We start from the raw sequence: 27,998 nt of genomic DNA, 5'->3' as shown, positions 1-27,998 counted from the left end.
TCATGTTTTATATCTTTATGATACGCGCATTAGAAGGCGCGTGTGGTTCATTCTCTTTAGTCTTTTAACCTTTTCATTTTTGAAAAATCCTCTCTTCCCCGTCATCCAATCAGCGGAACTCAGAGAATCCGAAGCCGGCGATCGTTAAACCCTCGTTCCGCCGCTCACCGCCGTCCTCCGTCGTCTCACGCTCCGTACCGGTGGTGACACGAAAATGGAAGACGCTAAATTATAGTTCGTTTTACATATGTAAGTTTCTGGAGGGTGAGAAAACCTACATCAAAGTTCTTAGAAAGAGAGAGATAAGGATTTATCGGGGTTATAAACGGAAGAAAAATCTTTGATAGATTTTCATATAGAAGAGGAGTAGAAGAGATTCTCCTTTGTCCCAAAGGTAGAGAAAGAGAGGGAGAAAAAAACAATAACCTAAAGAGCATTTAGTTTCCTCTCTTTCTCGGATTTTTGTTGGGATAATCGAATTGAATATTTGAGGATCTAAGTTAGGGGTTTCATAATTGAAGTAAATCGGAGCGGGTGCTGTGGGAATTAAAGTTATGGTGTTAATCAGGAACGCGGATCAGTGAGAATTCAAGTTCCGATCTAGTGAATAACCGATTCGAATTGGTAAGAGATGGATGTGGATTCCTCAATGGCGTCATCGTTGGAGGCTGATGACGGTAGCAGCAACAACCTTGATACTAATGGGCCTGCATCGGAGGAGCAGAAAGAGGAGTCTCCAGCAGCGGTCGAGGAGTCTCCTGCTTCTTCGTCTCAGCCCCTGCAATCTCAAGTTCAGCAGACAAGTGGTAATCCGGTGGGTGGGCCCAGGCATGCGCCTAATTATACCGTGGTGAATGCTATATTAGAGAAGAAGGAAGATGGCCCTGGTCCGAGGTGTGGACACACCTTGACGGCTGTTGCTGCAGTTGGGGAGGAAGGAACACCGAATTATATGGGACCGAGGCTTATTCTCTTTGGTGGTGCAACAGCTCTGGAGGGCAACTCCGCGAACGCTGGGACTCCTACCTCGGCAGGAGGTGCCGGAATCCGTATGTTTCCGGCTCCATTTTCTTTGACCATATCTCTTCATGATTGTGTAATTTGGCAAAATAAAACAAAAATTGCACAAGAGTGATAAGTTTTGTTATGTATTAATTTCAGTTTTTTTATTGCATTAACACCCAAGATTGGTAGAGAGGGAGTAGATTCCTTGGCTTTTCAATCTTCAAGTTTGATTACATGAGGACCCAGAAATCAATTTTCCTTTTATGGATGAATTCTGAATTTATTAATTCAGTCAATTGAGTAAATGAACGTTAGCTGATTGAAGTGCTTCTGAACTTTTTCCTTTCTGAGGCTTTCAAATTGCATTACAGCTAAATACCATCTATATTTAGCACTGAAGTACCAGAATGCAAAGTATTTTAATATTTAGTTTCTAATGCCAAAAATACAATTGTTATCCACTGTGGGTTACTTTAAAGTTAACTAGTAGGAAGACATTGTTTTACTCAGATTTGCAAATTGCAACTGCATTCAGTTTTATAGATGCTGCAATCCACTTATATTGCTTCATCTTAAGATAGATCTGCACCTCTGATATGGATTTCCCATTCAGATGATGAATTTGGTTTTAGATAGTTAATTAACTTTCAAGCCAAAATAATAACTGTAGGAGAATATTACTCTTTTCATTCTTATTTGAAATCTTGTGAGCATCTGATTACTCTACTCCTCAAAGCATGTTTCCATATGTTTTTCATATCACAGGTTTATCAGGTGCGACTGCTGATGTGCACTGTTATGATGTATTGACAAATAAATGGTCTAGGTTAGTGTTTTTCTACAGCAACTCCAAAGTCCTCTTTATTTTCTATATATAGCTTGCGCCCAATTGAAATGCAATTTTTTAAACATTCCAGTGTGATATTACGAAATTTTGCAGAATAACTCCCTTTGGAGAACCACCTACACCAAGGGCAGCTCATGTGGCAACTGCAGTGGGTACAATGGTGGTTATTCAGGTGTGATAATTTGATATCTCAAAAACTATTCTGCTCGTCGATGCTCTATATAGTTCCTCTATTCTCTGTTACATTTCAAGTATATATTTAATCCAACACAGGGTGGAATTGGTCCAGCTGGTTTGTCTGCTGAGGATCTGCATGTTCTTGACCTWACACAACAACGGCCCCGATGGCACAGGTTTGAACTTTGAAGTATTTGATTCTGTACTTGCACATATCTGCATATCTTGGAAGTTACATTGTTCGTCTCTTGTAGAGTGGTCGTTCAAGGCCCTGGTCCTGGCCCACGATATGGGCATGTCATGGCTCTGGTGGGGCAAAGATATCTTATGGCAATTGGTGGAAATGATGGTCAGTGTCATCCAGCATAATCTTTCACTTATAATGAGTATTTGTCAGTTCTTTCTCACATAATAAAACACATACCCTGTTTTTTAACCAGGAAAGCGGCCTCTTGCTGATGTATGGGCCTTGGATACAGCTGCAAAACCATATGAATGGCGGAAATTAGAACCAGAGGGAGAGGGTCCACCACCATGCATGTATGCCTACTTGTCTTCCTTTTGCATTTATTGTTTTCCTTCCTTAATTTCTCATATATGGCTGCCTAATGATGCATTTTTCAATGTACTGTAACACTATTATTCATAATTATATGAGAAATGATCATTGTTTTTACTAATATATGTGTAGCCATTTTAGGAATATTTTTGTGCTCAAAAGTCCTTGATTTATGAGTTGACCAAAAATATTCAGATTGGTTGTAAGTTGTAATGACCTCTCTAGCTGCCTAGGTTTAACTCCCTCCTTCCTAAAGCAGTTGCTATGCCTGCTTAAATATGCAAAATGCCCCAAATATAATTGCTGTATATCCAGTTCTGGATATTTTTACAATTCTAGTTTCCTTCCATGATTTCCCTCATTCCTCCATGATTTATCACTTGTTATTTGCACATAGGGGAAATATGGTAATTCGTCTTAGCAACTTATGCCAACTATAAATCTGCTATATCTTTCCCTTAAGTGGATGTGCTAATTTGGAAAACTTTAGGCTGCCACTTGTCTGATAAAGTTCATCTCAGCTTAGTTACCAAAATGATAAATGTTCCGCAGGGATGTAATACAAAGCCTATTAGATTGTGAATTTATGAGATGTTGTGGGACGACTTCGATAAATTTTGTACAGTTTATTCATCTAGGTTCTTTGTGAATTTACGATCTCGTGAATTTATGAACTTGATGATATATTGATTATTCTTCTAGGTTCTCTGTGATCTTCTTTTTGGTTCTTAGTTGTTGGCTGAATGAGATGTTGTGGGATCCCTATGATAAATTTTGTACAGTTTACAGCATAACATTTTCTTGTTGCTCTTATTTGATTTTTCACTTTGATGTAGGTATGCTACTGCTAGCGCACGCTCTGATGGTCTTCTTTTGCTTTGTGGTGGGCGGGATGCTAATAGTGTGGTGAGCAATATGTTACAATTGTGCACCATCTGATACTGAAGATCCCTGATTTTCTTTGCTTATGTGATTGTGGTCTCATAAGACACCAGTAGTTGGACTGTCGTAAAGCCTGTCTTGATCTTGTCAGGCCATTGCTACTGTTTCTCGTGCTTCATGCTCTGCTTGAGTAGTAGTAGTCCCCTTACCCCAAAACTATGCAAGTACAATGTTGTGAAAGGTTTGGTCACTTCACTGCTCTTATTAGGGATGGTTTACATATTACTCCATCTCCATAGTCTGGTGTCATTTTAAATGCTTAGTTTAAAGAGTGGTCGGTAACATGGTAAATTCTCATGAAGATGGTAGTGGGAAATGTCTTTTGCTATATGTGAATGCTAGTGAGCATGTTTGATTGTTAGTGGAGTCAACTCCCTATGATCTGCTCAAATTCAGAGATTAAGATGCTTGGGAATACTAACCAATTTCTGTGACCTACTAAGAGCCATTAACCGTGTTCAACAATTAACCTATTTACTAGCCATTTAAAGGAAGTTCGTAATACTCGGTGTCCAAAAGATTTGACCATACAAATACTTGACAAAAATTTAAAAACTATAAACATAATTACAACTTCTGAAAAGATGACATCAACAATATTTACATTTTGTTCATGGTATCTGATACTCTGATGAAAATGTTTTGATTGGTAATGCTGTAATTGATCAATGGAAGTCTATGGGTTGTTAATGCATTAGTTATTTAATGTGTTGGCTACAACTATGATGGGATTTGCAGAACCTTAACGTGTACACCTTAAATGATTTCAATATAAAACGATTATTAGAGGTGTAAAGAAAAACAATCAAAATTCGAATTTGTATGGACAATCAGTTCATTAATTTCAGTGTACTGCATTTGTTGCTCTTATTTGTTAAGTTGGTAAACCAAACTAAACCAAGAAAACAAAGCAAAGAGGAAATCATTATCTAGAGAGTGAACTAGGTGCCATGATTATCAGAGTATTTGACCTTGCTGAAATCAGGTGATATTAGTCTCTCCCACTGGTACTGTTACTGCACATATCTCAACATATTTATATATTTGTATGTTAGATACGTTAAAGACAAACAAGTATAGTGGTAAACCTCTGATACGTTTTACATATAGGAGAAGGAAGTAGTCAGGTGTTTTGGTTTGTGTTCCTGTTCTATTGCTTTCTAGAATAAGTCCAGGGGTACTTTTGGTATTTGGCTTGAAAATAATAGGCGGGAGTTGGTTTTAGTTTGGAGGGAAGGTGGGTGGAGAATTCATTCGGTTTTGCTGTCAATTGTAATCTGAGCGTAAGCTCTGGGAGAGTCCATGGCCTCTCGAATGCCATAGGGTTTGATTTTCTTCGGAATATAGACAATAGCTGTCCATTTTCATTCCAGTTCGTATCATATAGCAGGCCTAAGATTTTGGATTGTGACCTCACCAGTTGACTACTAACCGACTCTTTTCACATGCTCAAGAACTGTATTTAAGCTGTTCTTGTAGGCTGCTTTATCATGCATGAATAGAAACCAAGCTTGTTTATTATTTTGCTTGAAGAAAAACTAGGTTTGGAGGCATATGGAGATGTATAAACTAAGGATAGCCTCGCATAATTCACCATGATATTTATCTGACTTTCTTTATATACTCATATCTGCAGCCTCTGGCAAGTGCATATGGGCTTGCAAAACACAGAGATGGTCGCTGGGAATGGGCAATTGCTCCTGGGGTTTCACCATCTTCTCGTTATCAACATGCAGCGGTGTGTTCTTTTCTGAAAATTAGTTATAGACTGTCCCTGTCTCATGCACACAAAAATATGCAGAGTGCGGTAAGGTGTTCATTTGTTGTTGTAGGTTTTTGTTAATGCTAGGCTCCATGTATCTGGTGGGGCACTTGGAGGTGGACGSATGGTGGAGGACTCATCAAGTGTGGCAGGTATGATTTTGATGTACGTTTGAGCTCACATTGTTTCAATAAAGCAAATATGTCGATCTATGAGTTACCAGATCATTATATGTCAAAATACTGAGTATGTTAAACAATCATTATTTCTTTGAGCTGGTCCAAAACTCCAAACTGGTTCTCTCTGAAGAGAACATGACACTTGCAATTTGTCTTCAAGATCATCCATGAATCACGTTTTCTTATTTTTCATCGAGGACTTGTGTGATAAACTGAACACATATGATTCAAATTACTGATGTTACATAGTGGTTATATAAACCAAAACTCATTCCTATAGTACTACTAAGTAGAAGAAAAAGGAGGAGGTGGCCTGTTTGCCATGAGATTAATCAGAACATAGCAACATAATGAAACCTCATTTGCCATAAACCTGACAAAAACGTGACAGGAAGAATTGCTACTAACACTCATCAAGTTGGAGCATGATACTGATCTTGCCAAGTTGTCATGGGTAGTAGATTTAATCTAAAGCTCTTTGTAGATGTTCGGTCTGGATGTTAGCCAACTGATACTTGTTACAAATATTAATGAGCTGGATGATTGGAGGACTGAGTCTTTGTACCCATAAAGTTATTCTATACAAGATGAATATTCTTCTTTTCAAACTTGTTCTCTGGTAGAGGACTTGGTTTTCCATATATAGATTGCAGATTGATTACTATATTAGGGAACAAGGTTGGAACAGATAAGACATATTAACAGGTGGTAGACCTCCGAGTAATTGCCTATCCACTCGTGAGAAACCTTTGATTTTGCCTGACCCATCTTATGACAATGCATACTCAAGTACTCAACAATATCTCTTAATATGATATACATAGACGGCCATAAATATGATATACCTAGAAAACCTATGGCTGGAACCCCTTAGATTTCTCACAGTACAGAGAATGGCATCCCAAAGACTGGTGTAGGACGTAGAGAATAATTGAATAATTACACTAACCAAGTATGCAGGACTTGGTAGTTTACCAACAAATCTTTTGAACTTTTCTTGATCATCATGGTGTTCAAGCCTCAGCAGTGGTTTTCACACTAAATCTATTGGTGTGCATGCTAGTAAACTACTCAAATAGGGTTCCTGAATGTATTTGCTCTTGTGAGGAATGGTCCCCTCATGGGATTGTGATAACTCTATACCAGGGAAGCATCATAGTTGTAAAGGTCAGTGATGTGAAACTGTCTCCCACTAATGCTCTTTAGGTCAATGGCACTGTCACTTTCATCTTCAGCTCGATGACAAATACATAACTAGGCTGATGCACATTTTTTCTTTCATATCTATAGAATATTGAATAATCATTGTCTCGTTGACATACTAACCTGTGTAACTAATATACAAGATGAATCATAAAGAAATAAATCAAAACAAAATTGACATGAAGGGAAGCATAACGGAAACTATTACTACTAACAACTAAAAATATCATACCCTCCCACTGGATGCTGTTTTCTTTCCTGAACCCTAAAATTGGGCCTTGTTGCATCCCTTTCATGGGAGCTGGTCATCAGAATGCTACTTCAAATAATTATCAACATCATGTAATAAGCATGCATATCCTCAACCTCTTTGCTTATGGATGTGAAAATGATCGGGGCTGAAGATTCATGTTTACTTTTAAAGTTGCCCCAAAATATTTCGGCTCCCTGTTTAACAATGGCAAAATTGTCTATTCGAAATATTTATAAAGAATGGGTTGTTGAAATATAAAACAAAACAAAATGATAATGACAAAATGGAACTCTTTTAACTGAAACTGAAGGGAAGCATATGGCAAACTATCACTGTGTACTACAATTATCATGCTCTCCCACTGGATGCTGTTTTTTTTCCTGAACCTTATAATTGGGCGTCGTTGCATCCTGTTCCTGGCAAGGTTTTCAATTGGCTGCTTTTTTTCCATCAAACAGTTTTTAGAACCATGATTCCTGGATCTGGTCATCACAATGCTACTTCGTAAAACTATCAACATCATGCAATAAACATGCACATTTCGTGCTAAATGTGGATGGGCGAATGACAGCGGGATGAAGATTCACATTTACTTTTAAAGGGTTTCCCCGAAATGTTTCTGCTCCCTGTTTATTATGGCAAAATAGTCTTTGAATCATTTAAGTAATGGAATGTTGAGGAAGAGGCGAATCAATCAATTACAAAGGGTGTACATTGTTTTGGTTTTGTTTCAATATTTGCTTTGATGATATTTACACATATTTCTCACTACTTTTATATTTCTCTTCTGTACAGTTCTTGATACTGCAGCAGGTGTCTGGTGCGATACAAAATCTGTTGTGACCTCTCCAAGGACAGGTAGATACAGTGCTGATGCAGCTGGTGGCGATGCTGCGGTTGAATTGACAAGGCGCTGTAGGCATGCTGCTGCAGCCGTAGGTGATTTAATATTCATCTACGGTGGTCTACGTGGAGGTAAGACCTGATCTAGAATGTAATTTCTTCTTATTTTTGTCCCCAGATGACTAGTTCTCAGATCTTTTGATTCTCAAGCATCTTGATTCTTTTAGATCATATTTACAAAGCAAAAACTTACCTGTTGTATGGTGGCATGTGACTTTTCAGTCTGGGTGTACGGCAGTTTATAGCCTAAGGAGGTAATTGTATCTGTGTTGTATGAAACAGAGCATATCCACTTGGTAGCTTGTTTTTTACATTGCGGGATTAATATTAGAGTATCCTTGGCCAGGAAATTTGGAAAAAATTCATTCTAGAACACTTAACACATGAGGAAGTATAAGTTGGTGGTTAGCAGTAGCACTTAGCAGTTGTGTTTGAATTATAAGTGAGCAACGAAATTTGATTGGTTATCCTTTGGGTATTTATTTCTTTTGGAGAAAAACAATTTTTAGAGGCTAGCATGGTGAAGAAAGCATTATATGACATGCTTCATGAGAAGAGAATGGCAAATTGCAGTAAAAGGTAGCACAACTTTGTTTACTTTAGAGACTTCCAATGAGTAGGTAGAATTCTGATCAGAACTGGTTGGGTTTAGAGACATGCATAAGAATAAAAAATTATTTGGGAGAGAAATATATGCTAGCTATATTGTTAACAGCCTTTCCTTTTTGGGGACCCATGATGCCTTTTTTGAGAGATAGAAGCAAAGATCTAGGGTTCGGACTACTACTGTGTACACCTTGGAGGAGGATGCTCAAGAGACTAATGTTGAAACATAATCATGCACCGCACAGAGTGATGTGCTATCTTTTACCGAAAGACAATTTAGGTTCTTGAAAAAATTACTTCTTCTATCCCAAAAAAAGTGTGCATTTTTATTTTAGTTTGTCTTAAAATAAGTGTCCACTTTTGAAAGTAAGTGCCTACTTTCCAATTCTACTCTGATTGTGAGATGGAGAAATTCATTACTCCTCTATATTACGCATAAAAGTGTCATTTAGTTAATTGAAAAGTCAATAATTACACATTTCTAGAACTGTGTCCTTTTTTCACTGTGGACGTTTATTTTGGGATGGAGGACCTGTTAACACAATTTTAGTCAAACACCGTCCTTTGACCGTAGTTGTGCTTTATACATAGCATATCATCAACTTATGTCCAAGAATGAATTTATTTTTATACTCTTTAACCATTAAATGTGGTTTGCTCCATATTGCTTAAGTTAGTATAATTAATGAGATCAAGAAGTGTGGATATATTTGAATGGATAGACTGGTTGCTCCAGATTGACCATAGATCTAGACAACGTGCAGTTATGAAAAGGTGACATGCTTACATAGACTTCTCTTTCTTATAATTAATGGGATGTTTTATATCATACTACAAGCATATTGATTCGTAATAGAACATGGTAGTATACATGAAAAGTGCTTATGTAAAAATCTCTGATAGTGAGATAAGCTTTTGGTACTTCTTTCTGACACTAACATGCTTTTTGGCTCCTAGTTCTGTTCTGACATACATGAGGGTGATGACCTTTTTGCTTCAGTATCAGATTACATAATCTTTTTGTTCTTTGTGTTTTATGCGTTCTAATTGAAACTTAAATGCTATTCTATTTTCTGTTTCCAAAAATTACATTTTAATCATCAAATTTGCCAATCTTAGGAACTGATTTTCGGAAGAATGTTTTAACAACTTTCATTTTTTCAGATTGCATCACTTATTCTCTTTTCTTTGATCTCTGTTTCCTATACAATTGAAGATGCCAGGTGAAAAAGAAATTAATTCGCGATGGATAAGCAAACATACCAAAATCATCATCTATTTAATAAGCTATGAAGACTGTTAAAGAGGTTTTGTGTCATTCAAAAAGGGTAAATTTGTCAAATAAACCTCCATCTTCATCCCAATCTTCATCTTTGACCTCATATTCATCATATGTTTTTAATCATTCTAGGTTAAGGAAGATCAGAAAGTCAATTATTGTAACAGTAATAAATTAATACCTAACGAGCAAAGAACATAAGCACACATATGAAAGATTTACCCACCAAGTCTTGATAATCAAATTTCTAATATACAACGTAGACATAACTCATATTTTAGTAAGGTTTTCAAAACCATACACAATATATATATATATATATATATATATATATATAACTGTTATGATTTCATATAAAGAAAATTAAGGTTACGTAATAAAATTCCCTCTTTTGTAGAAGACGCAATGAAGGGTCACGAAGCAATGAGGATAAATAATTTTGTATATGAAATCTCTCTACTTATATTTTGAATTGTTTAATTATAGTAACAGAATTAGAAAAATAAGATTTTTGGTGGAGAGTGGGGTTCAGTTTTCAACCCCAATTTGGTGTTTGGTGCTCTCCATTACAGCCATTTAGCTTTCCAAGCTTTTGATTGATGTTCTTTCCCAACCCAAACTTCTTGATTTTTGGATGTAGTTTTGGTATTTGCTCCCAATCCAGAAACTTCTTTGGTGTTTGCTGCTCTTTTGCAACCCAGAAATCTTTTTGACCTTTACATCAAGGTTTCCTGTAACCTCAACCCAGAAATTTTTCTAGTTGTTCTTTCAAGACCAAGAATTTTTTGATGCTTGGGACATGGGAATCTTAGAACTAGTGGCCTGAACCCAACAATGGGAGGAAATCTTTTATCATTTTTATCCCAATCTTCATCTTTGATCTTATTTTCAACCTCATCAGGTTATTACCCTGAGCATGGTTAGGTGTTCTTACCCAACCTGGAAACCTCTTGGTGCTCTTCAATCTTATTTGTGTTCTAATCCATTTTTGTTCTGTTGGTGATTCATAAAAGTATTTTTTTTTTTTGATGGAGATGAAAGTAGGGGATCTAGATGAGAGGGTGAGGACTAAATTTACGTATTTTCTTTTGTTCATTCATGTGACTGATATGTGATCTTTTTAACCGGGTCTGGTTAGTTTTTGTGGCAAGTAAATATAGTCATTGGACTAAAACTGCAAGTCTGTTACAATTTTTTTGGTTACTTATTTTTGGGTATATTACTCATTTGGAAGTCATCATGTCTTGTGCGTTTTCACTTGATAATTACTAAATATTATATCATACACACACATATGGCAGCATTGTTTCTTAGGTCATAGTATGTTAATCAGATTACTCGTTTTTCTTTGTTATAATAAGGGATTTCATCGAATGGTATCAATATGAACTATGAAGACAACTCGTTTCTTTTATCAATTTGGTTTTAGAATTGAAGTATAAATATGACGTGGTGCTGTTACTTATAAAAGTCCTTCACACTCATATCCTTGCGACACAGGCCTTATGTTTTCACACAGCTAAATCATTATGGTTCTCGTTTGTAATGCTAAAGGTTCTTCTCCATCTATTAACTACTCAAACCATTGTTTATAGCAAGGTGGCATATTTGCTGTGACAATTTTTACTCTTCTATTTGCCAGATATTAAATTAATAGTTAATACTATGGAGCCCTTACTGTTGCTTCTTTCGTTACAGGGGTATTGTTAGATGATCTTTTAGTTGCTGAAGACCTGGCTGCTGCTGAAATGACATCTGCAGCATCACATGCAGCTGCTGCAGCTGCATCCTCCAATGCACAGGTAGGGAGGTTACCGGGAAGGTATGGATTTGTTGAGGACAGAACGAGGCAGCCATCTGAAGCCGATCCTGATGGGGCAGTTGTACTGGGGAATCCTGTTGCTCCACCGGTAAATGGTGACATGTATACAGATATCAGCACTGAGAATGCGATGCTCCCAGGCTCAAGGTAGATTTAGCAATTTGATTATTGATTAATTTGTATTAGCTGAATGGAGTACATAAGTTTGATATTGAGCATATCATGGTTAATATGCAGGAGGCTAAGCAAAGGAGTTGAATACTTGGTTGAGGCATCAGCAGCAGAAGCTGAGGCCATTGYTAAAACCCTTGCTGCTGCAAAAGCACGTCAGTCAAATGGAGAAGTTGAACTGCCAGATAGGGATCGTGGAGCGGAGGCTACTCCTAGTGGGAAACAAATATCCTCCCTGATAAAGCCAGAATCTGATGTTGTGATCAATTCTGCTCCAGCTGGAATACGATTACATCACCGTGCTGTCAGTATCATAATTGTTGCTTCCTTACTATGTTGTTTTCTTAGTTTATCTTTTCTCTCTATATTGAGTGCGCATATAGTATGTCTGATTCTCATGGATTTGCAGGTGGTAGTAGCAGCAGAGACTGGTGGAGCATTAGGTGGAATGGTCAGACAGCTTTCAATAGATCAGTTTGAAAATGAAGGCAGGAGGGTTAGCTATGGGACCCCAGAGAATGCAACTGCAGCAAGGAAACTTTTAGATCGCCAAATGTCGATTAACAGTGTGCCCAAAAAGGTAGTGAGGATTCAAACATATACCAGTATGAGAAGTGCATTATGTTATTCTTGCTTTCTTTCCCCCATTATAGGTTTTATCCATATATATTCTGATCGACAACTCATACTTGATCCACTTGCTATTGGAATTGAGGGAATACCCCAAATGGATTTGACTTTGGTCCATTTGTTACTGAAGTAACTCAGCATCAACTAGGACTAGTTTGCTGTGAACTTTTAGGAGTAATTTATTAAATTGGTTAGATCTAAATCAATTGCATACACTACGTATGATGTCATTGGAGATAGCCACATACATACAGATAGACAAGTCTTACAGTCCAGCCATCCGTCCATTCGGGTCTATTTGAAGGTAGCTAGAATCCATTCACCAAATATCTGTTTCCACATGCGTACTGTTCATGTGAAGTAATTGCCACGTGGGACATACTAGTTAACACAAGGTTTGGTTGGGGGTTGATAGCATTGGAATGTACAAGTATCTAATGATGCAATCTTGACCTGACCCTGCTAGCTTGCACATATAGGATCAAAATTTTCTTTTGCTATAAATAGGATGAACAAGTTTCATGTAAAACTAAAAACTGAATTGAACATCTATGGAAGGCTTGTGTCATTTATGTTACTTGTTAGTATGTGGGTTTTCTGAACAATACCTCATGGACAATCAGAACAGCCAGTACATACGTTTCTGCTCTGATATTTTGATTGTTCATAGAAAACATGTAAAAAGCATATATATTTTTCATTGTAGCATGTGGAAGCACAACATTAAGTAGCAAGCTGAAAGCACAAATGTTACATTTCCATGATTCTGCGGTGCTTTGTACTTCTTGAGTACCAGAATAAATGTTGATTACCACAATATTTTTAGCCTTCCATGGATTACTTTGGCTCTATCTTCCTCTTAACAAGCTTAAAGCACAATATAAATAATTACGTATATAAGAATTAAAAGGAACCATATATAAATGATCCATGGTACTTATCAACATACATCCAAAAAAAGTCACTTGTGGTCATGGTGGAGTGTGTATATCGTTTTTGTATAGCTTCTATGGGAAGTCTTCAAAGCCGTGGAAATAACCCCATGAATGGACTTTGATTCTTCAATAATGCTTTACTTTTTGTACGTGGCACTCATTTATTTATTTTACTTTGTCCATTACATTGTTGGTTTGTAGTTACTTTTATGCTTTTGCTTCATGTTTCTTTTATTAATATTTAATTGGTACCATCCCAACACTTGCTAAAGCTGCTTTGATTCTGATCTTTCAGGTGATAGCTCACCTATTAAAGCCTCGTGGCTGGAAGCCTCCTGTTCGTCGACAATTTTTTCTAGATTGCAATGAGATAGCTGATCTATGTGATAGTTCTGAAAGAATATTTTCAAGCGAACCTAGTGTTCTGCAACTAAGGGCTCCTATTAAGATATTTGGTGATTTGCATGGGCAATTTGGCGACCTCATGCGACTTTTTGATGAGTATGGATCTCCATCGACTGCTGGAGACATCGCGTAAGAGATTCTTTTAGTACATCCTTATGGCTCATACATCCTGCCTCAGTCTCATGTCAGAAAGTCATTATTTCACTTATTTGTTTGGCCATGTTATATTTTCGTACTACCAAATTAACTTAAATTATATGATTTATGTTTATAAATAGACCTAAGTTTTAAATCATATTTGGTAAGTTCTTCACCTTATCATAATTTATTCGGATAATTGTAAAATCTGAATTCATTAAGTAGGGTAAGAGTTCTGAATGTTCTAGTTTTTAGCTGGAAACTCAAGCCCCAGAAACTTTTCCATATCATGATTGTCGCAAGATGACCTAACCACAAGGGTGGTGCTAATTGGTTTGAGCTTGACTCCAAAGGTCAAAAGTACCAGGAGGTCCCAGGTTCAAATCCAAGGAGGAATAAAAATCCCCTTGTGGCCACGGAGGTTCAAATGCGGTGACTCCGGGCTATCTGCAAAGCAGGTGGTCGCCCTGGGATTAGTCGGCTCGCATAGCGGGTTGGATATCTAGGTTAATCAAAACAAAAAGATGACCTAACTAGAGCAATTGTTTTTTTGAACTTTGAAACAAATAGAAGACATATGTAACTATTTCATAGTACTGTATCTCAAATTTAGAGATTAAGAGACTTGCCACTAAGATCAAATGATACTAGACGTGACAGTCGGTAACAGCATAGTAACATATACTTTGCACTAGTGCATTTTTATCCAGTTCAGAAGAAGCTGAGATAGAGAGATTATGACAAACCTCAAGATATATGAATAGTAAATAAAGTTGGTTTTGATTTTCTGTTCTTAAAGACGATGCAAAGTAGCAAGACTGTTGGAATTCATACCTACAGCAATGAAAGTTTTTGATTATTTTTTCTTTTTATACTTGTATTCAACTGTTTACCGTTTTATTTCTGGTGCAACTGGGAATGCAAAACAGTTTTTTCTAATACTCCTGTTCCAAAAAGGCTAACACTTTCTGTTTTTGTGTTCTAAAAAATTGCAACGTGTTTGTTTCTTTAAAGGTTCCGTTCTAAATCTACCTATCTTCTCATTAATGAGTATTACAACATATTGGTGACGCTATTTTTTGGTACACGAATTCTCTCTTTTGTCTTATTAAGGGAAGTTTAGGTATTTGATTATTATTTGAAGATTCTCTTGAACTATGTGCTAAGTCAAACATTTCACTTTTGCAAAAAGGGAGTAAGAATGTTTCAGATGATCAGAATCCAATTAAATATTAATCAGGTAGAGTAAGATAGATGCTACCCTACAATATGTCAAACAGATTGGTTAGACTGAATCCATAATAGGACAATACTTCCAATGATGTTTACCAGATTTTAGTTCCATCTTTTTGTCAGTTTCGAATATTCTACCATATGCTTTGTACCTTGCTTGTCATGCTAATTATTTATGCACAAATCATCAGATATATCGATTATCTCTTCTTGGGAGATTATGTTGATCGAGGTCAACACAGCTTGGAAACCATTAGTCTCCTTTTAGCATTAAAGGTAACTCGTACTTGTGTCTCTCACTGTTGTGTTTCTGGATATTTAGCTTTTTTAAGAAGCATGATTCACCACAGATATTGCAATTGGGTGTCTACTGCAGGTTGAGTATCCACAAAATGTTCATTTAATTCGTGGGAATCATGAAGCTGCTGATATAAATGCACTTTTTGGCTTTCGAATCGAGTGCATAGAGCGGATGGTAATATCATGTCATTGGTTTTGTTGACGCAGTTTCAATTTGAGGTTCTGCATTTCCAATAATGGCCGTGATTTTATCCTGAGCAGGGTGAGAGAGATGGAATCTGGGTATGGCATCGGATAAACAGATTATTCAACTGGTTGCCACTGGCAGCTTTAATTGAGAAAAAGATCATTTGCATGCATGGTGGTATTGGGAGGTCAATCAACCATATTGAGCAGATCGAAAGCCTTCAACGGCCAATTACGATGGAGGCTGGTTCAATTGTACTTATGGATTTGTTGTGGTTGGTTTTCTGATCCATCTATTATTTAGAAGTTTAATCTGACTTGTTAGTAAAATTCCAATTATCTTTTTGGATAGGTCTGACCCGACAGAAAATGACAGTGTGGAGGGACTGCGACCAAACGCCAGAGGTCCTGGGTTAGTTACTTTTGGGGTGAGTGTTATTTTCTTCAATTTATCTTTAAGTGGGAAGAATGGCTATGCTATTCAGTTACTACAGTTGTATGTATACACGTGACTATCATTCTACATTTTCTTGCCATTGCATTTCTATAAATGCAGATGATTCCTCTGCTGAAGTTTCTCTCTTAAAGTTGGTCCGATGAGTTTCATCTTAAAATGTCTGAATGATTAGATATATGAGAATTGAGATGCTTCCTAATGTTAATAAGGAGGCGCACATGTAAACTAGATGCTGGCGATGATTTAAGAACCATGTGGTATCTGTATGTGTTTAAGTCTAGTGTATCCTGAGGTACATGTTTAAAAAAGGTTCCTACTTAAAGCATATAAAAAGCTGGGGTTGCAACCTTAGATTCACATATGCAGGGGAGTTATAATGGTTGCCGCCCCCCCTCCGGGCGGGTTGTAGAACCATGCCTGCATTATAGAATGGCCACTTCACATGGCTGCCTTGTCACGTCCCAGATGCATGTCACACTTTTCTTATTTGTGTTGAAGAGAGTTGGTTCTCTTCAACTCTTCTCCGATATATGCAAGACACTTCTTAGCTGTATGAAACTTCTTTATTAGTCATTTGGAGTCTAAGACACATCGTGGACTCTTCCCTTACATTTTTGGATACGTCAACATTAGCCTGTCACTTATGGCATGATATAAATCGTTGGAGACGATGAGACATGGATGCACAATAGTTTTTAGGCTGATCATATGGTTATCAGCATAGAGTGTTTGAATGCCAATTCGATATGATTGGTGCTTTCTTTTGTTTGCAAATTACCGTTTAGCCACTGTAATTCATTCTCTCTGCTTCTACAATTATTTCCATGCTTATGATTCTAGAAAGCGTTCACTTAGTGACTAATGTTGACAGCCCATCATCTTTTTGTTTTCTTGTATGGATATAATGGTGTAAATTTGACTAACATGTTGATAACTGGATGCCATTTGTATGTGTGTAACTTTGGCTAGACCATGTTTTCTAAAGAAATGTGACATCCGTGCTATATAGCCTCTGGAGATGTAAAACAAACATTTCTAGTCCTAAAATCTATGACTATAATGCGTACTTATTTGAAAGCATAATTGAAGCACTCATTCACAACTGTTCTGTTGTGAACGTGATCTTTTATCCCAAATCCATTAAGTGGCTCTGTTATGACAGCTTGAATCTGTAAAGGACAAAAGGCATTGATGGATAACTTAAGGTCTACTAGAGTAGGTGGTGATGGATTATTCGTTGATCCATAAAACGAGTTATTGGAGTATGGTTTTAGGCTCGGTGCTTGGCCATATGTTTTAGTTTTTAAATATAAGCTCTTTGGTCTATTATAGAAAGTTCCAAGAGTCTACACCTGTCTTGTTTTGTTTTCTAGACCTGGAAGGACACAATAAGGTGTTGATAGTATGGTCTGTAGTTGTCAATGAAGCCAGGTAAAATATGAATTTTATTCCCTTCACATGCATCATTTCATGGCTTGTAATTTTTTCTTTTAAAGTTGCACCAGATAGTGTCTTTGTTTGTATGCTAGGTTATCTGAAGAAACATATGTTTATTAGTGCATTTAGTTCATTTTTTTTCACCATCTTATTCTTTATGAATCACTTGCATATGATCACCACAGCCTGATCGCGTGATGGAGTTCTGCAACAACAATGATCTCCAATTGATTGTACGTGCACATGAATGTGTAATGGACGGATTTGAGCGTTTTGCCCAAGGACATCTGATTACCCTTTTTTCAGCCACTAATTATTGTGGTAAGTCTTTCATTCTTGATCCTGTTTATAACTTATAAATGCACCATTCTGATAGATATATATTGATTATTTTTCACCGGTTTCTTTTCCTGTAGGGACTGCAAATAATGCTGGTGCAATATTAGTCTTGGGTAGAGATCTTGTGGTGGTTCCGAAACTCATTCATCCACTGCCACCTGCACTTTCATCTCCTGAAACTTCCCCTGAACGTCATATAGAAGATACATGGATGCAGGTACCATTTCTGTTCTTGAAACCTTTTACTTCTTTTAGCAATTTATTAATCAGGAAGATTTTAACATATATATATATATATATATATATATATATATATTCTTGTCATGGGGGTAGGAACTTAATGCAAACAGACCACCAACACCAACTAGGGGCCGTCCACAAGTTGTGAATGATCGTGGCTCTCTCGCATGGATTTAGTTGAAGAAGCCCATGTCATATCACATCCCAAACACTTATTCTTGGCTCATGCTACCAATCAGAATGTGTGTTATGGTTGATGCTCTCAAGGGTTTGCTCAACTTATTCTGGGCCATGCTACCTCCGATCACAGCCCATGTAGTTAGTGAAACATTCTGAAAATCAAGATTTGAGATCTGAAAACACACCGAAGCAACCCCTTGGTACATTGACAAACGGGTAGGTTTCAGCTATTGGTCGTCTTGCTTCTCTTCTTCAATTGATGGTGATTTTGGTTCCTAGTTTTGAATGATTTTTGTTCCTTGGTTAGGGAGGGTTGTATCATTGTTTTTTTGTTTTGGGATTTTGTTGAAGATAGAATATGAGGCAGGTTATATATATATATATATACATACATATATATATATATATGCGTGTGTGTGTGTGTGTGCACGTGTGTATATATGTTTGGAATGAAAGCGATGTTTTGTATCATAGAGAAGATGGTGTTGTGTTTTATGTACAATGTAACATTTGTGTGAAGATGAGAATCTTTGTTTCGTTAGATCTTTGTTCATTTCTTAGACTGCATCGATCGAATGTTGGATCGATTTTGGTAAAAGTACATGTGATTTGTTATTTTCTTTGTGTTTAGCTCATTCTTGGTGCTGGAACTTAAAATTTGGAAAAAAAGGCAGAGGTTTTTAAGAACTTTGCCTAATCAAGCGAAATTCAATTAAATTTTTACCATAACATTCCTCTAATTTGGAACCAGTAAAATCTGCTTAATTTAGATACCTTTCCATACTTCGTATACGAAGTACTTCATTTAATTTTCTCAAAAGCGTCTGTAGGTGGTTTTTTAAGTCCGTCGTCAAATCCTAGGGTTTGAGATACTGATACAAGTTATTTCCTTTTCGGAGGATCCAGCTACAGGAGAACCACTGTTTGGGAGCTTACGGTTTCATGTTCTATTTCACTCCCCGATGGAAGATTTGATTTATCCATGGTTTGGTTAGTTTACTTCTTCTCCCGGTGGGGGGCTGTACATTAATGCACCCTTATGCGTGGGCGTAAGCCGGAGCTTTGATGGTTGACTTTGCATTTGGTCATAGCCATCTTGAAGAGACGTTGGTGCTTGTTTCAAACAAATTCCACGGTCTGAATGGTTACTAATAGTCCAAATGGTGCCACATGTTGAAATTCAATTAATTGTGATGGTTGGAAATTGTCACTAAAGCCAAACACCTCTCATTCGTAGTAGATTACCAAAAAGCTGGGTTATTTTGAAATCCTTGATTACTTGTGTAGGGGTGTAAATGATGCGAATCGAGTTCAAGTATCACTAGATTCGAACTCAGAACTCAATTTTCATGCTCTAATTCGACCCGAAAACTTGCAAGTAGTAAAAATCAAAGCTCGACTCGAACTCGATAACTATTTCTCAAGCTCGAACTTGAATCAAGATCGAACTAAGCTCGAACTTGAGCTCGAAACAGGCTCGAACCGCAACTCAAATCACGGTTGAACTCGAACTTGAACTCGAATCAAGTTTGAACAAAGCTCACTGCTCACCCGTTGAAATTTATGAAATTTTATGCTTTTTTTTTATAAATTTAAAACTTAAAGGTGTTATCTTGGTTTTTATAAAACTAAAGAGATGAACTTCAAACTTTATCATCAAAAAATTGAAGTTAGAAATTTCATTCATCTTTATTATAACATCTTTTCTCTCTTCCTTTACCGTCTCTCTTTCAATGTGGGACAATTTCACTAACCCTTTTTATAGTGTTTCTTTGTCTTTTTTTCTTAATTGTGATTTTAATAAAAAAATAATTGATTAATTTCTATAATTTAAAAATGCATAATTTTGTTCAAATATCTAAAAATATAAGACATTTTTATTATTTATATTTTACAAATTTTATAATAAAAACTGATTATATTTTAAAACTAATCATATATAAAATAATCGAGTATCTCACGAGCTTTTCGAGTCGAGTATTGGGTAGCTTGACTCAACTTGTTAATATGTCAAGTCGAGCTCGAGTTTAAGTCAAACCTATTAGAGTCGAGTGTTGACCGAGCTTTAACCGAATCGATCTCGAGTAGCTCACGAGTTGTCTCGTACCGATTATACCCCTAATCTTGCGATATTGTTAAATCGAAACTCTTTGATGGTGAGGATTCAAATTAAAAAACAATGACAAAAGATATGCAATTTTTATTGGATACACTAAACGCCTTGTATGTCCTCCCCAAACTTATCCGGAACCAAACAAAGATGAGACTCTTGCATAGGCCCGAGAACGTTGTTTGGAAAATTCACATCCTCGATCGACATGAAAAAAATCATCTACAAGACTTTTACCACCGAGCAATCACTGCTATCTACGAAGACAGAAATATTTACAACACGATCAATCACAGTCAAAACATTCAATAAATTATCTTGTTCTACTAACGCTGATGTTAGTTTATCCTCGACTGACACTAAAGTTTGTTTATCTTTGACGACCATAGCTTATCATTTATTGCAAGTCTTGAAAATTTATTACCAAGATTCACTTCATTAATACCCTTGGAATTAGGGGTAGGGTTGGGTTGGGTGGTTTCGGACATTTTTACAATCAAACCCAATTATAGCAGTTTGGAATATCTAAACTAGGGATGACAAAAAAAACCCGAAACCGATGGTGAAAACAAAAAACCAAAATTTTTGGGTCGAGTTTGAGGATTTCTTATCGGGGACGGGGCGTTGATGTGGATCATCGGCCTGACCTGACCTGCCCTGCCCTGCCCTGCCATGCCCTGGTATGTGTGTGTATATATATAATTAAAAAGAAAATTACTAATATTAAAACTTAAAAAAGCTTTTACTACTTTACCTCTCAACATCCCAAATAAGTCTTACAAAAAAGTCTAGTTTATTTGTGTAATCGTGAAATTGTGATTTAGTTGGGTTATATTTGAATTTTTATTTACTTTTATATTGTAATGTAAGACATTTTTCGTAATTGGTTTGATTATGTTTGAAGTATTTAGGTTTGCATGTTAAAAAAATTGTAATTTACTTTTAATTGTGAAAATTATCATACTGTAAAAATTTTCGGGCTGATTTTAGGTATAACCAATGTTGAACGTAAATTTTTACTCTTAACGGGTTCCTCAATGGATCGGGGAAATTGCGGGGACCCGACGGGGATCCCCAATAAGATCCCCGACGTGGATTAGGAAAGTTTTCGGGGACGATTTTTGTTATTGGTTTCAGCAACAAGGATACCAATAACCAGTCCGAACCCAACCCGTTGCCATTCCTAATATCAATTCAACCGAATCCATTTAAAAGTATAACGCAACCCAACCTAACCCTTGCGGTTTGTGACGTGTTAAGCGTTTTGATAATCTTTTGCATGTTATCATAGTAATATGTAATCCAGTGCAAATCATGAATGGTACAAAATGGCTAAAAAATAAAATGCAACATATTGGGATACGCCGCATAGGAAAACAAAGTACTAAGAAAAAAATAAACTATAATAAGGTTTTTGAACATAGGGACGTCTACCATACCGTGCACTGTTGAAACAAAAATGTTGTATTCAAGTCCCGGTGCTAAAAGATGTTTTAAATGCTTTGTAATAGTTGATTGTTTGTTTCCTTGTTTAGAAGGTTGGTTAGTTTTTTGGTTTTAGAAACTGCCATAAATAATAGAGGTAGTTGGTAGTTTTGGTATTTGTACTTTGACATAATCTTGTGCGTAGACAGATTGAGCGATTGATAGCATTCTTTGTATCAAAAACATTTGTTAATCACAGTTTATGAATATAAGCAAGCAGACTGATTTGATTCTCTATCTTGTTCTTGATCATTGTTGATTGAATTGTTAATAGCACTTGAAAACTGGGATCACAATTGGTATCAGAGCGGAATCAAATTGACTGGATTGGATTTGGATCACATTTCTTGATCGAATTCTTGAAATTATGTTTTTGACATTTCTTGTTTTGTTCTTGCTAATTTTTCAAAATTCATCTATTTGATCGATAAATTGACAAGTTGGTATATGTTAAAAGTGTTGCTGCATGTATTGCAAACTAATCTGTGCAAGTTAATTGCATAAATTTGCAATTTTTGATTGAATTTTTGTATTCTGGAATTGAATGTTGGTGTTCATTGGACGATAAGAGTCATCTCTTGAATTTTTTCAAAGTTTCAAGAAATTCATTTTTCTGTGTGTTGAATTTTTCAGATCCAGTCTTAGTCCATTTTATCTGAAAACGATCATTTTTCAAGTCTTTAAAGATGTCAAAGGATATGTTGAGCATTGGTTCTGATTCAAAGCCTCCAGTTCTTGTTGTCGGGGAATATTTGCGATGGAAGGTTCAAATGGTACATTTTCTTGACAATAAGAATGGGAAGCTGATGGAATCTATCAAGAATGGACCATACATCAGTTATTTGGATCTACTTGAACAGACTTCCACTGATAGAATTGTCGTAGCTGCCTCAAAGAGAAAGAAAGATCCACAGTATTATACTGAAACAGAGAAACAAAGGATCCTCATTGACAAGAAAGCTTTGACTTATATACTGATGGCCATTCCAAATGAACTTTTCAATCGAATTGACAACATAGGTTCAACTAAAGAGCTTTGGGATGAACTGGAGAAGTAGATGTTGGGAAGTGAAAAAATCTATTAAGTTTAGGATGAATAATGCATAAGTGCATATGAAGGGTTTAGAGCTCGATAGAATGAAACCATCACTGAATCCTACAACAGATTCAATGTAATTTTGAATAACCTAAGGAGGAACGTTGTTTAGAAGTCCATGTCTGAAATCAATCATAAGTTTCTAAAGAATTTGAAGTCTGAGTGGAACTCTCTTACTGTAAATCTGCAAATGAACAAGAATATGTTAGAAGAGGACATTCATGATCTTTACAGCAATATGTATGAACAAGAGAAAACCATAAGAGAGTTGATGACTGAAAAGAAGAAAGTGGTTGACTTTTTAGCTTTGCTGTCAGGGAAGCAAAGAAAGGGAAAATCTAATGGAAAGAGCTCCAAGTCCTTGAAGACAGAGTTATCAGAGCAGACTGAGAGTGAATCAACTAAATATTCCTCTGCTGATCCAGATGACGACATCAGGGAGTTCTCAAAGACTCTTGCTTTACTGACAAAGAAGTTTCAAAAAAATATTCCCCGAAAACTCGCAAGTAGTAAAAATCAAAGCTCGCTCGAACTCGATAACTATTTCTCAAGCTCGAACTCGAATCAAGATCGAACTAAGCTCGAACTAAACTCGAACTCGAGCTCGAAACAGGCTCGAACTGCAACTCAAATCACAGTTGAACTCGAACTTGAACTCGAATCAAGCTCGAACAAAGCTCACTGCTTACCCATTGAAATTTATGAAATTTTATGTTTTTTTTTTTATAAATTTAAAACTTAAAGTTGTTCTCTTGATTTTTATAAAACTAAAGGGATGAACTTCAAATTTCATCATTGATGTGCTATAATCGTAAGTGTGCACACAGTGGGCATAAAATCCCCAAAGTGGCGGTGCAAGTGCACGCCGACACTAAGATCGCTCCAAGTAATAAAGTGGTATAGTACCAAGATTGTTTCCACAGGGACCGGACTTACTGAGAATCAGAGACTTTCATGAACTTCTTGAACAATGTTTCGGGTTGATAAAAATATTTGAGTTTTGATTGGTGTAAAGCGTTAAAATATGAAATAAACCTTTAATATTAAAAGATGGGTWTGRGTGTAAGCTTTGCTTAAGAATATTACAGGAACGACTTGGTCAGAAACCCATGGGATTTCTATAAGAACTCCTTTCTCTCGAAAGTGAATTCTTATATACTGTGCCCACAGAGTGCCCACAAAGCGTCCAAATTTATCAATCTTAAACTTGCCGATTTAACTATTAGATAAAAAGATATCTGACTCCACTAGTCTGAAGATTTATACTCACAACGTATTGTAGCATAAACTCGACTAATATCTGAACAAAAGCTAGAAACATGCAAAACCCGCATCTCTGCGTGATTATCAAAGACTCTCTCGAACCTTTGTGCATCATCTAAGCCGTATTTCAGATCCGCCCATCTCTGGATCAAGGATCTAATATTAACACTTTAAAGTGATCAGCTTATCCGCGTTGAATTTACGACCCGACTTAAATGACCAAGCTTAAGAATCAATAAAAATGGCAACACCCAAGTGTGCCCTTAAATCCTTAAGCTKGACTCACACCCAYACCCAAAGGGGTGCTTAGCTCATAATGAAATTAGAAAACATAACAGAAATAGAAGAAGAAGAATGCATAAGAAATACTTGAACTGAAAATAAATACTTACTGGTGCCCACAGAGGGCACACAATACAGTGGCGAGAATAAAAGATGAACAATGAAAATTAAATTACAAATTGAAATTAAACTAGTTCTACTGCTACAAAGCTTAAGATAATACTCCAAGGTTGCTTGGCTAAGTTGCTGGTGGAAAAGTGGATGATTTGCTTGAGAGAAGTCTTCAAATATATAGAAGAAAGGTGGGACCCGGGTACTCTTTGTCCAATTGATAATGACCACCCATCACCACAAGTCTACTTCAATCCTTGACCAAGTCACCTCCTCATTGATAGGTTGCAAAAGGTGAAAAGTACTACCATTAAATATGATAGGAAAGCCATTCCATCATAGTAAAAGTAGAAACTCTTCCAAGTCTTTTCATCTCATAACCGGGTCCAATCTTCCATGCAACCAAATATTTAGATTTGAACTTAGCATTAAMTYYCAATAATATCCAAGAATATGAATATCATAATTTTGTTCAAATCCAACTAGATGCAAAATTTACCAACAATAATGAGTTTTTTAGAAAATAATTAAATTCTTAACCTTTCATCAYCTCTTAACATATTTTGGACCAAAAATAGTAGATAGGAGCAAAATGGGTACCAAAGATACAATAAAATAGGGGTAAAGAATAACAAATAACTCTCACAAAATGAGAGTTATCACACCCCCAAACTTGAGGTATTACTTGTCCTCAAGTAAAAGAAAATAATTAAAAAGACACCTAAAGAAAGGAACAAGAACGAAACACTTACGGAAGGTATTGGAAATTCGTCTAGTAAAGAGGATGTACAATTTTCTTGCTTGATCTTCGTAGTGTTGCCGTTAATCAGTAGGGCTTTTGGGTTAGTGTTTTTGGCAATGATAGTGTGTATCCCTCCCCCAAACTTATCATATACTACAAAAGGGTTTGAAACAAAAGTTCTCATTGATTCACTTTTGAGTACTTGGAAAAAGTTCGTGACCCATTTTTTGGCATAAACTTGCCCTTTTTGGAATACCGGGCTTTTTATTTTCGTCTTCCAATTTTCCGAAGACCGATTATTCTATTTTTTGTTTTGGTTTTTTTTTCATACCTCCCAATTTTTCGAAGGTATATATATATATATATATATATATATATATATTTCTTTCTTTTTGGACACATCCCCCCAAACTTAATAATGACAATGTCCCCATTGTTGCCAAAGGGACCAAAAGGGTACGGGTTGGTTGTAAGGGGAAAAATATTTGGGTTTAAAAACAAAAGGAGGGCCTATATCCTTTTAACTTTAGCACTACGAAAAATCATTCAAGGAGCTTGTACCTGAAATGAATAATGGAACTAGACAAAACAAAATGAAATCCAACACCCATGTCATAAATATCCACACAAAAGAAAATGACATTCCGCAAAGCATACAAAAGACGGAATGAAAATGTATCTGTACCCAAAAGATATATCCAAAAATAATGTTTAAAGAGGTTGGATCAAAAGTTGAGAATTTAACCATATCTGTCAAACTGCTCACTGTGGGTAAACAGTGGCTGCATCTGCCGCCTCGGAGCTGTGGACAATGGGAGCAGTAACGGAAACAGCAATGGCAGGAACGATCGTAGTGGTGGTAGGCAACGTAGCAACAACAGGAATGTGGGGAGCCGGAGCAAAGGGCGCAGCAACAACGGACGTCGGCAAGTGGGCGTGCAATGGTGGGAAGCACCAGACTTGAGGTGGGCAAAGACCGCTCGGGAATCGTGGAAGTTGGGCTGTCAAGAGAGTATCCTGACGCCCATAGAGTTTTCTTTCCACCCGGTTCCAGTCTCTAGTGTATGCCCAATATCGTGCACTCTTCTTTTCCAACTCAGAGACTTGGTCCTCAATACCTCCAACCTTTGACAATATCGCTTCCAATTTCTGATTCGTTTCCTCCCATTATAGTGCCAAAACGGACAGCCAAGTCGCCGACCCATACCCCGAGCCTAAAGGGTTGCTTGGCGGTGGCTCGGAGGGGCTGGCCATATCATCTCCGCATCGTGGGATCTCGGCAGTTGGTTCGGCCATGGGGACAGCGGCTGGCTCAGATACACGCACGACAGGTGGCTTGCTAACGGCAACACTCGGCGACTTAGAAACGGCAGCAACCTATGGCTCGGGAATGGCAGCAACCTGTGGCTCATTTGGTTGAATGGTGGATGGCGCCACGGGCTCTTCCGTATCTCTCTCAACCGGGACAGAAGGCTTGAAATGTACATAGGGCCGAGATGCCCTATGCCGGCGGTCAATGGTGTTCTGTCCCAACAAAGGAGAGCCGGCAACAATAGAATCCTCATCAACAGTCGGGACCCTATGGTTAGGGCTAGGAAAAGGGGTCATGTTGTTGGTGTGGGCGGAGAAAGGGTCACGACGGCCGGCGGTGGTGCAGAAGACGAACCGGCGCCAGTGGTGGTGTTGGTGTGTATAATGGTGGAAGGGGTGAAAATAGTGGAAAATAGGGGAGGAGTTGGAGTGATACATACCGGAGTAACGACGACATGATACTCGTCGTAATCAACTCTTACGGTGGAGATTTGACCGGCGATGGTGGTGGATGGTTCCCGCGCTGGTGGAGCGAACGCAATGGGATCCGGCGAGAGAGGTGTTGGGGGATGCATCGATGGAGCGGGAGTGGTTGAGTGTGTGTTGCCGGTCAGCGTCCGACGAGACGAGCGACGAGCAGGTGGTCGTAATGGTGGCCGACCGGTGGGGTTGTTTCTCGTCCTGGCCATGAAAAAGGAGAAGAAGGTGAAGTAAAAAAAATAAAAGTGAAGTCTTTTCCCCCCCTTTTCATAGGTAACCGATGGGGTTTAAACATAGGAAACACCCACATCTGCATGCAATGTCCTTGAAAATACAAGTGATGTGAAAAAAATGATGTCATGGTACTAGTCAAATCCTTACACAAGCCACCATTCTCAGAAAAACCATCATTACTATTTTTCAAAAATAACCTCATTTCTTTTCTTATTTTTCTTTTTCTTTTCCCTGGAAAAATCCACAAAAACCCGCCAATCTTTTAAAAAAAAATACATAACCAAAACCCTCTTCAGAATGTGAGCACGAGGAGCCCACTGTGAGCATACCTGCTGGAAATAAACAAGAAGTACGATAAAAAAATATTTAGACTATTTACAACAGAAGGTTCGACAATCTTTCAGAAATTATTTTGGCTTGGATCTTGCATTCCTTCCGGGAAGAAATGCTTGACCCGATGCCCATTTACTTTAAAAACCGTATTGTCTTGTGGGTTCAAAAGATCGATAGTTCCAAATTTTTCCACTTCGACAATAGTGAAAGGTCCCGACCATCTAGATTTGAGTTTTCCGGGGAAAAGCCTCAACCTAGAATTAAAAAGGAGCACTTTTTGACCTTTCTCAAAAATTCATTTGATTGATCCTACGATCATGCCACTTTTTCGTTTTTTCTTTGTAAATTTTGGCATTTTCGTAG

The 27,998-nt window shown here is 37.2% G+C and overlaps 1 protein-coding gene across 1 annotated transcript; it reads left to right on the top strand.

Annotated features, from left to right (window-relative positions):
- Positions 1–109: 109 nt before the first annotated feature.
- On the top strand, positions 110–18,729 carry LOC112528912 (serine/threonine-protein phosphatase BSL3). Its single transcript, XM_025139945.1, has 21 exons — positions 110–1,049; positions 1,771–1,831; positions 1,946–2,024; positions 2,126–2,205; positions 2,284–2,378; positions 2,470–2,569; positions 3,425–3,494; positions 5,167–5,268; positions 5,363–5,444; positions 7,723–7,902; positions 11,414–11,684; positions 11,775–12,012; positions 12,118–12,288; positions 13,569–13,807; positions 15,241–15,325; positions 15,426–15,524; positions 15,611–15,810; positions 15,888–15,963; positions 17,615–17,750; positions 17,846–17,985; positions 18,102–18,729. The coding sequence occupies exons 1-21, from the start codon at positions 632–634 to the stop codon at positions 18,183–18,185; spliced, it is 3,006 nt and encodes a 1,001-aa protein (XP_024995713.1). The 5' UTR covers positions 110–631; the 3' UTR covers positions 18,186–18,729.
- The last annotated feature ends 9,269 nt before the right edge of the window (positions 18,730–27,998 follow it).

This window comes from Cynara cardunculus, assembly GCF_001531365.2.
Source record: "Cynara cardunculus var. scolymus isolate 2C chromosome LG 16, CcrdV1, whole genome shotgun sequence".
NCBI classification, from domain to species: domain Eukaryota; kingdom Viridiplantae; phylum Streptophyta; class Magnoliopsida; order Asterales; family Asteraceae; genus Cynara; species Cynara cardunculus.
The sequence above is the reverse complement of the archived record's forward strand: the minus strand, read 5'-3'. Positions and strand labels throughout refer to the sequence as shown.